The sequence below is a fragment of the Triplophysa dalaica genome, chromosome 22 (genome assembly GCF_015846415.1).
Source record: "Triplophysa dalaica isolate WHDGS20190420 chromosome 22, ASM1584641v1, whole genome shotgun sequence".
NCBI lineage: Eukaryota > Metazoa > Chordata > Actinopteri > Cypriniformes > Nemacheilidae > Triplophysa > Triplophysa dalaica.
In genome coordinates, this window is record NC_079563.1 from 9,269,369 (window position 1) to 9,287,647 (window position 18,279).

An 18,279-nucleotide genomic window follows, 5' to 3' on the forward strand; every position below is an offset into this window, starting at 1 on the left:
AGGCTTCTTGGCTGATGCGACACAGATCATGGTCGAACATGAAACCGTGTGTTCTCTTAGTAGTTTGTAACTTGCATAATGTATGAACGAATCATCTAAATAATGAAGCTTGATTGTAAGTGTAACAACACACCACTGGAAGGCTTTGAAGGTGTGAGTATGTGTGTGTGAATGTATACCTTCCTAATGGAGCTAAATGGGTTGCGTGCAACTCTCTATCGCTCTAATGGGGTGAGCTGTCTGAGAGGCATTTGTCCTTGTTTCACTCTCTCCAGATGAAACTTTCCCACTGACCCACAGGCGAAACCGAGGCCAGCGTTCGCTTAACAATTTGTGTCTGGGTTGCAACCGTACAGTTAACTAGCATGAATTTTAGGCTGGTCAATGCTAGTTTAGTGTTAACATGGCATAATGAAGATCAGTCCAGTTGATCAAGAAACAGCTTAACAAATGTTTTAGACCAAAGGCCCTCAAACTAGGCGCCCCAAGATGGATTCAGACGGGGCACACATTTTGTGGCCTTTTAAGAAATATACAAATTTGTCATAAATTGTATGCAATCAACAAGGGTTGGGTTCCAAAACCTGGTGCCAATATGGCTCCGGTACCTATGTATCCGGTATGTAACTGGACCGAATTAAACGCAGATTTGGATGCCTCATTTTGGTGCAATTTAAATGCTGACTGAGTCGTAGATTGAGACATCTGCCCTCATTCACGTGAATGAAAGTTGGAAACCTCAGATAAAACAAATCGAACACATCTCATACAATGGTTAAACAGATCCGCACGGATCGGATCGCGCATGACCCGTGGATTCATCAAAGTGAAAGTTAGTTTTAACGTGCGCTATCATTTCCAACCATCCACTTTGGAGAGTTCAGCATTCATCACCGGGCGCAGTCTTTAGCTACAACCGCAGCATAAGGCAAGTTTACAAGTGAACTAACGTTTATTCGAAACGCATATGAAACTGTTGCACACATTTAAAATCAATAAAGCGCATGGCGTGAAGCTCGTTCTCAACACTGTAACGCATTTGACAAGAAAGACAATAGTGACACAGCAGTAAAGTGCTAAAACCTTATAGCATCTGTCTGTCTGATCTCTAGACATGCAGTCTGTCAAGCTTTTTACTCTGACTGCATGCATGGCATATAATTATACTTATTAATTATACATACTGTCTAGTTTTAAAATAATGCACGTATTATGTCTCTGTAAATGGACTTTATCTGTTGATATATTCAACGCATTTTCTGCCCATATTTAATACAACTATGGCAGGCATTTTTTTGTAGCTGGAGGGTAAACAAGGTAAACAGTAAACACTGTAACGTCTTTCTCGCAATGTTAGTGTCTAGCAATGTTAGTATACATGCTCATTACACATTCACTCTAATTGTGAATTAGTGTATTTTTATGACTTAATAAATATTTGTATTTTGTTCTTTAATGTCATCCACTATTTTTTTGTGATTATTTTTAAAAGCATCGATTAAGGCCCCATTTAGGCACCGGTACCCTTTTTAAAGTATCGATGTGGCACTGGTCTCGGGAAAAAACAACGTTACCCAACCCTAAAATCAACATTACAAAAATAAGACCACTAACAATAAGAAATGACGTTACAGCATTGTTTCACTGAATGTGTTTTTGGGTTGATTAAAATCCTAAGTTTAAGATTATAAGTCTCTATTTGGGGGGACCGCAAAGTGATGCACCCTAAGCAAAGAGGACCTTATAACAACAAAACATTTAGAACCACTGTATTAGATAGAAAACAAATATTTCACAAATCTGTCAAAAGCGTGGTTCAATTCAACAATTTATTGTGATTCATTTGATAAATAACAATATACAAAATAAAAATAACTGAAACAACTGAATTGTCTTTCTTTTCCACTGTCTTTTCTGCTATTGGCTGCTTTCTTTTTTGTGAAACAGTACATTCGATAATTCATGGATAACAATTTTAATATTTAAGAATTACTGCTTGTGACTGAAGAGTTTACACAAACAGGTGGATTAACCATTTCAGAAAAATAGAAAATGATTTTGGTAATCACCAATACTACTAGTGTTGTGCAGTTATGGCACAAACCAATATGTTAAGCACTGTATGTTTTGTTGTTGCAGCTAGTTATTAAGCTTGGCCGAGTGCATTGTGTAAACCCACGACCAGCTGTGCTTTCCTAGAACTCGCAAAACTGAAGTATTGTTTGTGAGATGGCAAAACAAAATCCTCCAAATATGAAAACCATATTAAGAAATGTGAATAGATTAGGCTCAGGCAGCCTCAGGCGTCAAGGGATTGTTTGCCTTTTTTATTTGTGGTGTCTTCAATTTTAATATCATCAATATTTTCAAATAAACCTCAGCAACAGCTAATGCGGAGCTGTTGCCTGCTTCACCATGGAAACAAGCTGAACAGAGGACCGTGCCTCTCAGTTATCATGCAAAGCCCATGACGAGACAATTACATCATGCAAAGTTGATTTTTCAACACACTGAGCGAATGAGCCACTTCATTACTGACACCTCGGAAATCTGATTGCCTTGTTGGCCTTTGAATGAGGAAAAATAGCAATTCGGATTCGCTTTGATGAAAAACAAAGCAATACAAAACGCGGAGGAAAAACTGACACGAGAGTACATCTACCAAAATAAAAGAGAAACATGGAAGAGCTCAAAGAGGAGGACAGAAAGAACAAAAGCAAGAGAAGCGTCTGGGAGTTAGGGCGGCAGGGGAGAACTGGCATAGCACATTATTGAGGGAAGCATTCGTTCTAAGCTGCTTATTGATAAAAGTACTAATCTGCCTGGCGGAAGGTAAAAGAGGCTGAAATGAGTCGTGATAAAATATTGGAGCCAAAGGCAATACCATCAGAGAGCTGAGCCTCCACACAACGTTACCTAAAGGAATTTCTCATTTATTGTTGAGTGCGGATCTGACCAACGGCTTCCAAAGCGCATTCCCGGAAGCGAAGAAATGAAACGCCGCGGAATGCAAGAGCCGCTCCCTTTCATCTCCACACGCAAACCACCAGAGATAGCGAGAGAAAATATCACTGTCTATATTCATACTTATCATAGATTCCCTGCTCACATCGTAAGCAGGAGGATAATTTGATGAAATCAGAGATGCAACGCCTCTGGCGAAGAAATGACATCATTTCGTAAACACGCGCGCAGAAAAATGATTCCAAGCCGGCGTTTGCATAAATCAAGCTCCTTGTGGTTGTGCGGAGAAGTATATTTGGGAGGAAATGAATCTGACTGTGAACACATGGATATTACCATAATCATTATCATTATTGTCTTCCTTGTCTTCAACGACACTATCATTAGTTGCACATCTGCGTGCCGCTGTGGTGCGCTGCGCGTCGCTGTCGAATAGCTTTACAACATCAGCCAGCGGTGACAGAGCAACCTGCCCGCGAAGCACCTCCTGGATAAGAGCTTTAATTCTTCTTACAACATAATTATTGGGATGTTAGATTGAAATCGCCAACGGTATGGAAAAAACAGGCTGTGGATATTTACAGAGGCCATCTTCAAGTTTCAAGAGTTTGTGTTCTTTTGAGATGAACAGAGAGTGGGAGCGAGATGATCCAATTCTACCGTGTCAGTTCTGAGAGGCCCATCCCAGCGAGCTTGTCAAGATCATGAGAATCGATTAGCCCGGACTCAAAATGTCACGTCCGCCTCATTTATTTGAAGTAGAGATACAACAGAGTGGTGACATCTAGTGAATCATATTGGCAGGTGAACCGGTTCGAACATACTAAGTTGATTATAGGCCAAAATGTGGTTTGACTACAAAATGGCTGCAGCAAGAACTGAAAACAGCCCTTAGTGATTCTACTGCCTTATCGCTTCGACCGCCATGGACAAGATTACTCATTTGGAATATGTCTGTCCGGTGCACTAAATCCCTCAGCACTTGTCCGGGTCAATCGATTGTGAAGTGTCAGCCAAGACCAGTCATTCCGTAAGTGCCTGCAGAGACCTGTTAGTTCCAGAGAGAGATTCTATACAAACAAGAATGCATATCTGATTCTCCCCGTTGTCTTCATTGCATCAACCATATTGACCTACTAGTGGGATGTTGTTATGTAGCTGTAGCTGATACAGTGGAATTTTGTCATATTGTACTAATTTCCCCCTGGTGTGAACGTGTATTTTATTGCAAAGTATTTATTGATAATTGCTCAATTGTTCTTTTCCCGCAGGCTGAGGGGTGTGCCACGATCTCTCAAATTCCTGCAAGTGCAGCAGTCGCCTTCACGCTGCGTATGAGCCTTCGAGGCTTTCGCACCTGACAGTAGATTGGTCCACCAAGAGCAAGCGGCGCACCGGCAGTATTGTGCTCTAATGAGGAGCAGTCTGAGAGTATTATGGGCTGTATTCACCGAGGGGAGATCTGAGAGGGTGGGCGCCAGGTTTGAGGTGTACGGGTGCATTCTGCTATGGATATTAGCCAGAACTGTGCTGAGCAGATGCTTAAAATGTGGGATTCTGGGAAGGGCCTTGAGGCAGCCTGCATAAAGGCATGGCTGTCTTACATTGAGAATATATAAGTTTACGAGAAAGTGTACAAAGAGCAGGGGCTGTAAAGGTACTGAATATTTAGTTTTTTTAGCCTCTCTCAGAGCCTGTGCTGATTTATGGCCATGTTCAATTCGTTATATAGGTGGCATAATTTACTGAAGTGAAAGGGAAGAAGAGAAGGAGCCCTCAGAGAAAGGGATAGGAAGAATTCTCTGTAGTAAGGCAACATTTTTGATGTCAGATCTCCTTATCTTTAAGCTTCGCTTGCCACAGAATACGAGGCATGTGTGGTAGATATGGAGATAGAGGGGAGATGTAAAGGATGACCTGGCTTGGAGCTATTTTTTCAGCTACAATGCTTTGCTAACATACACTTCACTGCTTTTACTCTGTTTTCGCTTTACTGGAAGACTCCACTGAATGCTTAAAGCAGGCAATAAGCATAGACGATATGACCAAAATCCTATATCATGACATTGATGACAACCATATTACTGTAGTCAATATATAGATATTTTGGTTAAAAATTTGGTTTAAAAGATTATTTACAGTATTCAATTCTTAAAGTGATTGTTCAAAATTGAAAATTCTGTCGTCATTCACTCACCCTCAAGTTGTTTCAAACCAGATTTAAAAGACTGCTTTTACAAACAGTTATGGGGCACTATTGACTACAATAGTAAAGAAACAAACTACTGTGGTTTACAACATTCTTTAAAATATCATTTTTGGGTATACAGATTTTAAACAGCTTGAGGTTGAATAAATAAAGACAGAAATGTCATTTTTGGCTGAACTATCCCTTTCACAAGCTGAAAGTGTTTAATGTCATGGAATGAATATTTGTACTTTTTGTTATATTGACATGATATGTTTACGTTTGTTAATATTTATTCATGGTATCATCAAATTAAAGAATTAAAACAAAGAAATAAGTCTACAATCACAGCAAGAATAGATTTCCATTATGTGGCACTTTAAAAAACATATAAACATTAGAAAAACATATGCCTAAAAATAGTCAAACTAATATTTAAAAAATAAATTACATATAATAGATATAAATGTCAGTTAAATTATACAAAGAGATGGTGGCACATCAAGTGAATTCAATATTAAGGCAACAAATTGTCATCCCTGGACTTTAATGGCTCCTAAAAAAGTTTAGAACAGTACAAACAGTGAGAAATATCGGCTCTTAAAGGGTTATTAAGAGATGTGTTCCACAAATTAAAGCCCCGCCCGAATATCCAACCCTCCCAATCCTTTCACTATTAAGTTGGAAGCAATGGGAGATGAACGGCAGCCCATGGTGAGGGGTGGGCAACAGAGTGCTATCTCCGTTTAATAAGTCATTTTAATTGTATGGTTTTAATTTAAGCTCAGATTTACAGCTTCGTAAGCTCTCATCACACCAACTCCAAAATAACTGGGAAGGTCTCTCCCCTTATCCCTCAATGTGTGCTAATGTCTCCCACCTCCCACCTTTTCCGGAGAGGAACATCCTAAAAAAGAGGTGTTAGATGGTTGCAATGACCAAGCTTATTATCAACACGATACTTGATAAACCCGTGCAGCCCTCTCAGTATCTGTCCCACAGTCTTACACATTTGGAGGTTATGAAATGAGTTTCGGGAAGATCCATGATCTGTGAACGACACACTTGGCGATGCACAAACAAACTAAAGAGCCACACACTCAGACAGAGTTCTCTTCATGAAGTCAGGCAATGCCACTGTGAATTGAGTATTGGGTTTTTTTAACACCTCAGGATAAGTCTTCCTGAACAAACAAACTCCGCTTAATGAGTTTTTTACGGACCAGGAAGGAGAGCATTGAAGCCAGTCATCATGCTCAATCCTCACTGGCAATAAACGACAAACAAGGCCACTGTGTTTACACTCATCAGAGCTTAAACTGGTAGAGCTGGAGCCAAGCCTGTCACACGCACCTGAGCACATTGCCGCTTGCGCGGAGTCATCGGTGAGCGTATTACCGTTCATTCTGTCACGCTAAGCACTCTACATCTGTCACTCAGCTTGGCTGAGATTTTAATTTTTTATTTTGGTCAATCTGTTAAGCCTGATGGAGGGGGGGGGCGATTCCTTACAAGTTCACATCTGCTCAGATATGTCACATGAGTTAACATCTGTCATGTTTAAATGTATATCAGTCTACTCTCGCAGATACTAATATCCATTTATGTAACGTATGTTCTCGAGTGGAAATCTGATCGGATAGGTCTGCTTGCCACCAGCTACCATTTACACAAATAGATCACATGACTGTATGCGGAGGGCACAAACAGCACGCAATAATGCAAGACGCTCTCCGTAGCTGGAGTCTATTGTCACTTCCATGCCATATGCTGTCCATCACAGTGTGGAGGCTGCCGTGGGTAACTGTTCTCCCCAGTCAGTAAGTCTACAAGGCCTGCACTCACCCTGCCTGTCATCTAGCATCTGCTGGCTTCATCAAACAACAGACTGGTACTGATGGAGTCAGGACCCGTGTGACCTTGCTTTCTGTCTCAAGCCTCTGCCCAGTAAACCTCACTACCACCCCTACTCCAGATTACACTCAATTTGAAATTTCTTACCAATTTCACTTCCCTTCACACACACACACACGTAAAGTATCACTGCATCTAGTGCTCAAGTGTTTTCATATTGGCTCATCTGAACTGAGCACATTGAGTTGGCATCTAAGTGGGTCAGGCTGAATTGGTATCCGAGCCAAATCTGAGGCTAAGAAAATGACTTTGGACTTCAGTGGCAGCAGGTCAGATGGGCGCCTCTCACTGAGCGGATCAGATTACATGACCACAGAGACAGCGTGAGCTCGAGGAAATATGCACATTTTACACTCTACTTACACTCTGAAAAATTACAGAGAAATCTAAGATGAGATGAGAGTTATTCATGAGTAAACTGTTTCAGAATACACTTTATGTCTGGACCTTTGTCATTATGTACTGTATGCGATAAGCATACATAATTGTATTAAAGTCTTTTTTCAGACCGCAAACTGGTGCCTCAGATATACAGAAGCTGAAGAAAAAAATTCTGAATTTACTATTCATAGTGTGTGTATTCGTGTGTGTTATATGAAGTTATCATTTTTGTTTCATTCTGTAAACTATTAACAACATTTCTCCCAAATTTCAAATAAAAATGCATTTTTAATGTGATTTATAAATAAAAAAATGTATCACTTTGTTAAAATTCAACAGACAACTGGACTGGAATTGCCACAATTCAATGGAAGGGTCTCTTATTTTTAAATTGTCATATAAAAATACTGACTATTTTATTACACTTACTATCCCAAACAATATTAGCATGAACAATATCAATTAATGGCACAAATATACTTTTTTGTCAACACACTACACAAAATGAAAAATAGATCTGTACCGTTTTTGCGCTGTATTTTGGTTGATTGGTCTTGTAGCTGTAATCCGAGTACTGGTCTGAGCCGGTCGAGTTGTCATCACCGCCTGTTCCCACAAAGGTATTGGCAGCAGGGAGCTCCTGGACGACCTGATGCTTTTGAGAGGCAGATGGGGACTGCGCCTGGAGTTGGATGGAGGGCAATGGGGAATTGGAACGGTAATGTCTGCCTAGATCAGGGCTTCCAGGCGGATATGTCAGAGGCAAATGGATCCTGGGGCTGTCATTTACCCCATCAAGGTTAAATTTCAGGCTTTTTTGAAGGCTGACCTCCTCATCCTCTCCAAGAGGTTTGGGTGACTTTGGTGGCTTACCTTTTTTCCCCTTTCTCCCCTTGCCACTTTTTGGTCCTTGCTTGGGGGCATACAGATCTTTGGTCTCCTTTTTGCCAGCCTGATAACCACTCTTAGCTTCTCTTTGAAGACGATGCCTGATGAAGACCACCACAATGATCACAGTGACCACCCCTGCAACTCCAGCCAAACTGCCATATACAATGTTGCTTCTTTGGGCAGCCAAACCATATTCTGGATCTCCTGCAATGTCCATGTCCAGTGGGGTGTACAAACTGTGTCCCACAAGTGCCTCCACATGACTTACATTAGCAATGGTCTCATTAACGTAAATGTGTACCAAGGCAATGGCATGGCGGGTTGGTTTGCCTCTATCACTCACTTTTACAACCAGTCGATGCAGACCACTGTGTTTTCGAGTTAACTCCTTGGTTAGTGTGATCTCCCCGTCCGTTTGAGAGATATAAAAAAGATCATGCGGGTTTCCCCCAGCAATGCTGTATACTAGATCAGCATTGGACCCGGAGTCAATGTCTTCTGCTTCCACCACTTCCACAACACTGTTTGGAGCAGCCATGGGAGACAGACGTCTGAAAGATGAATTAGATGGTTTAGTAACAACAGGTGCATTATCATTCTCGTCCAGGACATTGATTGTCACACCAACGTATGAAGATCTGGGTGGGTCCCCTCCATCCACAGCTTTTAAACGGAATGTATAACTGCTCTCCTTTTCTCTGTCAAATGAGATACTAGACAGAATAGTGCCTGTACCATTTTGGATGACAAATTTTCCCACATCTGGTTCGACAGAAAGTTGTACTTGTGCATTGCCACCCTCGTCCATGTCTTGTACTGTTACCATGCCAACAGGGCTAAGGGGTGGCATGTTTTCCAAGACTGAGAAGCTGTAGAGACTCAGCATAAACTTGGGATCATTGTCGTTTCTATCAAGAACCTTAATAACAACTGTGGCGGTACCCCTATGACTAGGAACCCCTTTATCCGCTGCAGTAACACGGAACTCATAGCGCTCCTTGTGTTCACGGTCAAGAGGGCTCCGAGCACGTACCTCTCCTGAGTTGGGGTCAATCTCAAAAAGCCCCCTTGTTGAAGAGTCTGCAATGATGTTGTAGACCAGCTCTGCATTAGTGCCACTGTCTGCATCTGAGGCAACAACAAATACCACCTTTTCACCTGGCTGGTTCTCCTCAGCAAACTCCACTTCAAACAGGGTTGGTGAGAAAATGGGGGGATTGTCATTTGTGTCCGTCACTTGGACCTTTAGCGAGTTAGTGCTGGACAGTGCTGGGTTGCCGGAATCTACTGCCACTATTTCCACACGGTAGTCCTTAACCCTTTCGTAGTCAAGAGGGGTTGTGGTCTGCAGGAAGTACTTCCTCTTGTTGTCAACTGAGGAATCGCTGGCTGGTCGAAGCTGGAAAGGAACATCACCTGCAACCACACAGGTCACCACAGCATTCTCCCCTTCATCCTTATCTGAAACCTGCACCAGGGCTACCGCAGTGCCAACAGGCATGTCCTCAGAAATGTTTGCCACCCCATCATTATGGATCACAAGACCAATGCCACGGATCTCCACTGCTGGTGCATTATCATTCTGGTCTGTCACATCAATAGAAACATATGTTTTTGAACTTTTGGGCGAGGGGCCTTTGTCTCGGGCTACGACGTAAAACTTTAGATTGTTGATCTCCTCACGATCCAATGGACCTTTAACATATATAATGCCTGTGGAACGGTCTATCCGGAGTAGTTTTGGCACAGGATCAACAGCCTGATGTAATGTGTATTCAATCTCACCATTTGGACCCAAGTCTGAATCATTAGCCTTCACCTGCAACATAAAAGATTAAAAGTTACTTCAACTTAATTTGATTGAAATAAATGATAACATAAAATAAAAATATGGTAAAACAGATCAGGACTGGATAGGAAACATCCTTTACGAGCCATTAAAAATTGCGTTTTCGAAACGAAAAGAAGATATTTAAACTTCAAGATACAAAGCAATTTGTCTTAATGGTTTTTCTAAGCAACAAGCATATTCCTTTTAAATGTTATATACTCCTAATTAGGGCTGCAACAACTAATCGATAAAATCTATAATTATCGATAATGAAAATAGTTGTCAACAAATTTCATTATCGATTAGTTGGTCAGTGACGTCACTTGCGAGCTGCACAGATATAAATCAAGCGCGTCTTCTTCCCTTGAAATGTCCCTCCGTGCAGCATGAGCTGCACAGTTTTAAAGACAAACATGTCTCTCTGTGCAGCGCGAGGTGCACAGTTTTTAAGTCAAACGTGTCTCTCCATGCATGCGTCTCTCTATCCAGCACAAGATGCAGAGTTTTCAAATCAGACGTGTTTTGGATGCAACTCATTAAGCCGTGCAGTTTTAAAGTTTAAAGAGGAAAGGTGTTTTAAATGACAAAATTAAAGATTATATTTGTAAAACCCAATTTGTGGAGTTTGCACTTTGCAAAGTACATAATAGGCTTAATACCCTGATTTGGGGGGTTTATCAAAGGTGGGACGTAACGAAGTACACTTTTTGTCCTATACTTTCATATATTTTTTCTGGATACTTTTTACTGTACTTAACTACATTTGAATGACAAATATCTCACTTTTCAAGAAAAAAAAAGATTTCTTTGACCAAACACCCCCTCCCACTTTTGGAAGAGACTGTCGGCTGCTTCTAATATGACACACCTCAATCAACTCAGCCTTGGTGTGTTAATTAGGGAGACATCCACAACATTTTGGGAGAAGGCAAATGAGTTAAGTCGTGTATACTTTTCCCATCTCTGATTTAGTCATTTTAAGCAAACGATCTAATTAAAACTGTTATCAATCGATTAATCGAAGAAATAATCGTCCAACTAATCGATTATCAAAATAATCGATATCTGCAGCCCTACTTCTGATCCTCTCAAAATAACTACTCTTCTTGAAAATATATTTTTGTTCACTTTATTTTATTTGTTTATTTTCACAATAAATGTGCCAAACTTGATTATTCTAGTAATTTGAAAATGCATATAGTGAGCTAAGCCCTGCTTCACTCATGTAAAGCATCAAAGTAAAGAACAGACAGTTGGGAGGTTGAGTCAGCAGTGCTCATTAAAATTTCACACTTGAAGATGATGCAACAGACAATCTTGCTTTGTTTGAAACTAAAGGTTGACTTTACATGTCTGCCATTTTACCTGCAACACGGAGTGTCCAATTGGGCTGTTTTCTGCAACTTCGGCTTCGTAGGATGACTTTTCGAATTTGGGTACATTGTCATTGGCATCAGCGATGACGACCCTCAGCAAGGCACTGCTGTAGCGAGGTGGATTTCCTCCGTCCACAGCTTTGATGGTGAGGTCGTAGGAATCTTTCAGCTCTCGATCAAGGTTTCCCAACACAATAAGTTGAGGCAATTTTTCACCTCGGTCTTCTGCAACCTGGAGACCAAAGAGTGCTACAGCCTCTGGTCCCGCTGTTAAGGTGTAGTCAGCTACTCCATTCCTTTCTGTGTCTTTGTCAGTGGCTAGAGAAATTGAGAAGAGTGCCCCCACGTGGGTGTTCTCTGGAACTGAGAGGGTGAGAACAGGTGAGGGGAACTGTGGTGTGTTGTCATTGATGTCCTGCACCTCGATCCTTCCCTCTATCAGCCGTGGACTTTGATTCTGAATAAGGTCTGTGACGGACACCTCGAACTCCAGAAAGCAGGGTTTGTTTTTGTTACGACAATCTTTCAGCGTCTCTCTGTCTATGGGGACCTCTGTAGTAAAGATATCCCCCGTTTTGCCATCCACCCGCAGGTAGGGAGCGCCAACTTCCAGTTTGTACAGGTGTCCGGTGTCTGGCAGACCCTGGTCAGCCGCCAGACTGCCAATCAATGTACTTGGAGGCTGTTCTTCATGCACGCGGTACAGAATGCCACCCACCGCACCACTCAACAAGTCCAGTAATAGTCCCCACAGCAGAAACAACACAACAGGGAGATCCATGAGCCCTCAGAGAGACAACACCTCAGTCTGCAAAACAGCGTGAAAAACATGTCAAATTATAAACAAGTGTGTAATGCAGTACTCTTTTCAACAAACATGGGAAAACAAACTGGCTTTGTGTTTGCCTTTCGATTTATTTTTACTAGTTATGAACTAGTCGAGGCAGAAACAGAATTCACACAGCAAGCACTGTTTTGTGTACACATTGTGCACACTAAATCCAAGCTAAGAGTTGTAAAAGCTCTCCGGAAAATGCTTCTTCCCCTGACACCACTAAAAGCCTCCTCTCTCATTATCTTACATTATTTATCATCCTCATTTTTGAGCAGACGATTTCTTGGATGTAAAGGAAGGAAAAGCAAATCTACCATACAAGTGTTCCCCTGTAAAAAGGTGCTTAATACTGTGAAACCTTGTTCATATTTCTCTGACATAATGCGATATCAGAATATTTTTAGCTTCAGCCACTGGCCACAAAATGCCCCTTTTTCCAAATCTGGGCTTTAAATCATGCCAACTAATACCACACAGGAAAATGTTAATTATCACTCTTTTGAGTGGCTGTCCAAGCTAAGATGCTTTTGGAAATTAATGATTTAGAACGAATAATAAGACACTTCTTAATGGGCTTTTTAATAGGCAGGTATGGGTTACTGTTAGGCTGAAAAACAACAGCTCAGCAAGCTTTACTATTTACAACATAAATTAATCCACTTTATAAGAAGTTTATAATATACTTTCCTCAACGTATGCTTTATCCAGTACATATACACAGATAGTGATAGGGCTATTATATTGGATGGCTTCCCTTTAATGAAGGTTACACTCATTTCATTGGCCCATAACATAAAATGGCCAGTTTCTCAATGCAAAGTGCTGATGAGACAAAAGGTATTAAGAAGACTGCCAACACAGCAAAGGGTCCATTCAGCATCACAGAATGTAAAATATTCCCATTTGTAATACGCGGGTATAATAAGACTCCGCACGCCCAGGTCACGGAGCACCTGAAGGCCAGCCCTTATCTCAAAACACAGATTTACTCAGACATCTGACCTATCGGAGCTCAGAAGTTTCAGGCTCATTTACACACGGTAACGTTCATGTTTGATTTTCCACCTGCTAGGCTTCCTCATTAATCACTAGGCTTTATTTTAGCATCTGCTTTGATCCGTATTCCCCTGGCGTCAGGTTTTTCTCTGTTTTAAGCACCAAATGGACGCTGGAGTTTAATTATTTCCTGTGTTGGAAGATCTCTTGTTGTGCCTTTGTGAGACTGCGGATAGTTTATTGAGCTGTTCCACTAAATGCTGTGGTCTTTGAAGAGCCCTACATTAAAATATGCAAAACATCCATGTAACATCTAGAATGGAGCATGAGACACACCAATCAGAATCAATACAGGCTGTGCAAGCAACCATGATCCAAAGGAGAGTAAATAAGTGTTATACAAAATAGCTAAACACAAGAATGCATAGAAATCCAATCAGAAATCCAATTTCTTCGGATCTGTTAAGATTGGGAGTGCCGCGTATTGATGCACTAATTGCCCAGGTATTGATGTGCTCTCTTTTTGCATTTGCAAGACAGCCTACTGTCGATTTAGCTGTGCTGATAGTGTGTAGGGTAAAAACATGATCAAGGAGTGTGACATAAAGCACAACCTTTGAAGGACTTAGAAACATTTCACCCTTGCGGTGGCAGTGGGAGGGTGAACCTAACACTAATGCAGTTTGATTTCAACAGTGGATCCATTCTAGAAGAAGCTTAAAATATTCCGGCTCAAGAAATGACATGCGTTTTGTTCTAATGGAGTAAATGTGATCGGGTGACTTCTTTTCAGATTTTTGTTTTTTATTTCTAGAATTTGCAAGTCATTGACTGTTGAATATAGTGATTTGTGAAACCAAGAAATAAAATAGCCCTTCAACCTAGTTTTACTGTATCGTCAATCAAAATACACTGCACTGACGCTGCACAGAGAAGTATATAAATTGTTGAGGAAATAAGAGCGACGATCATAAACGAAAGCCACTTTAGGCTATAAATGCCGTTCTAGTTACCTTAACAGCAATAACAAATTGGCACTGATTAGCGAATGAATCCACAAATAATTGCAATACTATTAAGATAATTAATAATCATTATAAAGCATGGCAACCTTCTTCATATAAGAGACACTTCAAATAACCCAAGAGCATAAGCACTCATCTCGATAAGAGTCTAAAAACACTCAAACTATTTAAGAGCTGTTGATGTTTCCAACTATTTTGAGTACCTGACAAACTAAAGGTTATTATAGTAGCTGTGAACAGGAAAATGTGTGGATGAAAACATTATACATACATTGTATGCATTTATACAAGTTTATTATATGTAACTTGATAATGAGCCATATGTTCACTGCGAACTGTCTTAACAGTGAGTGATGTGCTAAACACCTGCGATATTTAATTGAAACAACCAGAATAAGGCAGTGTATTAATCACATTCAGCACTGTTGAAATTACAGCACCGACACTTTCCGATCCCTCAAGTCGTACATTCAAGCTTTGCCTGCAGGCAGAAGATGCCTGCAACAACTTCAAATTTGAACATGCATGAAATCCACGCTGAACAAGTCCTAAAGTCATTTTCGCCCAGCTCTTGAGACTGATAGTTCATGCAGACATTTTATTTTCCCTGAAGTATTGTGACCTTTTATTTTTCTGCAGTGCTGTAAATCAACTGTTATCACATTCATTCAGGTTCAACAGGTTTAGCATTTCAGCTCAGCCCAATTAAATCAGTTACCCATATTATTGCCCATACCTCACCCTATGGACAAATGCTTTGCAATTTTGTAGCCTAATAAATGCAGTGCTTGGAATGCCCTATTGAAAATGATTATTTCTATGATAAAGTCATTCAACATTATAAATATAGTTTATACTAATAATAATATAATGTTTGTATCAAGTATTCTATCTTTTTATTCTAATGCATTTTTATCTCCCTATGGACAAAAATGAAAAGTTATCAGATTGAAAGAATGTAATGTGTGTATGCATGTATGCATATATACTGTATACTTGTAAAGATAACATTTTAGGATCACCCCATCTTATATGTGTATACACTTTTCTCCCCTGCAGCTCAGAGAGGGTTGAGGGTGGAGGTGGTGTATGGGGGAATCCTGTAATCAGCCTTATACGGATATGACCAAACATTGATCCTGCTGTTGACCCAGCCGGCCCAGGTGGGCTCTTCACTGCGGTTTCATTTAAATCTGCAGCCCTGTTGAACAACATACAACCCAGTGCAGCTGGGTAGCTATTAACGCTAATAACATTGTTATACATGACTTGACGTTGCGCACGGCGTACATTCAACTGGTCGTTCGTCAACTATCGCAGTCTAATTGTTACGCGTAAATGTACAGTACCCGATGAAAATGCGTCTGAGATGACGCAGAAGGTTTACGCACTTAATTTACGCTATGCAATACTATATTCGAGACGTTATAAATGATATTGCGGCGATGAACAAGTGTCATTTGTTTATTTGTCAACCCCTCAGACCAGCCCAAACCATTCTGGAAAACGTATAACACATCGTCCAAATTCTGTAACAATGTATAAATCACACCGTGCTGCGTAATAACTGCTCCATACATATTCTTTCAAAATCCAAATAGTTTCTGCGATGGGATAGAGCCATGCGACGAATATTTAAAACGACAAAATCTCGTCAGCTTTCTTCGTTTTTCCACTCGCGTCAATAAAGTTCGTTGCCTACCTTCGTCGATGACTTTTTTTCTGCTTGCCAGCTCCCTGCGTCTCCGCCGAGACTAACGCTTCTCGTCTGAGAATGAACTACGGTTATTGCTTCCTCCGACGTACCACAGACACCCCTTCTTTAAAGAATCCAGACATCGAGAAAAGAAAAAATCCTCCCGTTGAAAAACAATCCATAAGTAGCGGCGTTATTTCTCCCCGCCATTCCCACGACTCCGCGTCAGGTTGATAACGTCGGTAAGTATTAATACATGAGAAATAACGTGTGGTGCTCGGTGTTAAAATGTCTGTGGTGTTTCTTCTCAATACAGAAACAGCTCTGAAACGAACAACTCCTTCCTCTTTCAGTCCATAAATCCTCCAACACTCATATAAGCTTCTCAGATTTGATGGTGCTCCTCCTTGCTGAATTATTCGCGGAATGGTGAGCAAAATGTGCCAAAAATGATATTAAATGTGCATGGATTCGGGTTTCCTTTTCGTTTCCCTCAGAAGTACACTATCAATGCAGATTTGGCACAGGGGTCTTCTCCGCACAGGGTTAATCCTGCATGCATATCTATGCATGTCAGAGAGCGAGTGAATGAGTGAGATTTCTCAACACCGCGCGCTGCTCCTCTAGCCGCTCGCGCAAGCGGACGCTCAGAGCGCGAGGAGGTGGGGCTCTCAAGCCCCCGCGCCACAGGCTGTTTGATCAAAAAGACACAATTAGGTTAAGAAAATAGCGTAATTGTTAATAGCGTAACACAAATGACTCTTATCAGTTTATGTTTCATTGTACAGTAGCTCTCAGTAGGGCTTCTTTTTGTCAGACGCCTTTTTATCTGTTTCAGTTTAATTAGATGGAAATTTTACGGGTGGCTACAAAGTCTTCAACGCGTCGGATCCCCCCAAGGGTCACGCGCGGAGCTCTGCTCGTTGCATCATTACTTTCTCGTGCGTGGATCATAATCTTGAGCAATTGGGTCGTAAAATGTGATGAGTATTGATCGCGGTGGAATCGCGTCCAATGAGCAAATACAGTTTGGCGCATTCAACAGTTAAGAGCTGTGCAGGGTATAGGGCGCTCTTTGCTCTTTTGGCGCCACCCACGGGCGTTTGGATGCACACGCGGCTGGCAAAGCGTGTTCACGTTGCCTCTAATCTACCCCATAAATCCACTCCCCCCTAACCCACCCACGCTCACGCACACACAGCTGATGTTGTTGTTCTTATTCTGAAAGATGCTGGTGCTGCGTTGGATGACAATTCATGCTGAGAGCAAGACTCGTGGTGACCTTAACACACTGTATGAAAACGAGAGCATTATGAATGAATGGTGAAGTGTGTGTTTTGTAACATGAATGAAGGCACTTTGCAAGAACAGAAATGAAAGCCGCTGAATAAACATCACGTGAATGTACTTGTTGTTTAAACAGGGTGTGGGAGTGTTGGTCAACACCATGATCACATAAGAAATCATACGCAAATTAAGTTGTTAATTCTGCTCAACCCACTCTAGGACATATTCTTAACAACAACTAAACAGGTGTTGTACTTAAATTTGACACTATTAATTCTGATTGGTTTGTTGAGTCCGTAGGCTGCTCATTGGTCACCATCTCTACAGCTCGATCAAAGAAGGGGGACAGAAGGTAGTCATTAGGTGTGTCCCAAAATAACACACTTATGCATTATTCTACAAACAATCCATTTTCATGGTATGTGTTTTATATCATTTGCCATAAAACAAATTTAATGTTCCGTTTGGGACAATATTAGCCGGAAATTTGTACACTGCATACTACAGTAGGGTAGGATGGGGAATAAATATTTCCAATTTGGCAAACTGAAGTATATTTTATGAGATGATGTCAATATTGATGATAAATCTTTCTTTTGTGAATTCTTCATTGACATAATTATTCAACCCCTTAAAGACTACCACTCTGAAGAACAGAGGTTCAATGAAGTGTTTTCAATCAGGTATTGAAAAGACCTGTGGATATCAGGGAGCAGCAATAAAGCCTAATAAGCACCAATTAGGCAGCTTTAAAATGACTGTGATACTCAGCTCCTTCTAGACATTTACTGGTGTGGTTACAAACATGGTGAGGTCAAGAGAATGGTCCAGGAAGACAAGAGAACAGGTGATTACTCTTCACAGGAAGGGCAATGGCTATAAGAAGATTGCAAAG

At 41.0% G+C, this 18,279-nt stretch overlaps 1 protein-coding gene and 1 long non-coding RNA gene across 2 annotated transcripts in view; one reads left to right on the forward strand and one right to left on the reverse strand.

The window, feature by feature from the left end:
• The window catches only part of LOC130411913 (uncharacterized), a 60,124-nt gene extending 54,917 nt beyond the window's left edge, over nucleotides 1-5,207 (forward strand). Inside the window, exon 3 of the long non-coding RNA XR_008905130.1 lies at nucleotides 4,236-5,207. This is a non-coding gene — a long non-coding RNA (uncharacterized LOC130411913). The remainder of the gene's footprint in view (nucleotides 1-4,235) is intronic.
• pcdh1a (protocadherin 1a) overlaps nucleotides 1-16,679 on the reverse strand; it is a 67,544-nt gene extending 50,865 nt beyond the window's left edge. The window contains exons 1-3 of the mRNA XM_056736917.1: nucleotides 16,104-16,679; nucleotides 11,535-12,353; nucleotides 7,971-10,157 (exon numbers count right to left, since the gene is read on the reverse strand). Of these exons, the coding sequence (XP_056592895.1) occupies nucleotides 7,971-10,157; nucleotides 11,535-12,326 (2,979 nt within the window). The 5' untranslated portion in view covers nucleotides 12,327-12,353; nucleotides 16,104-16,679. The remainder of the gene's footprint in view (nucleotides 1-7,970; nucleotides 10,158-11,534; nucleotides 12,354-16,103) is intronic.
• Between the last annotated feature and the right edge of the window lie 1,600 nt (nucleotides 16,680-18,279).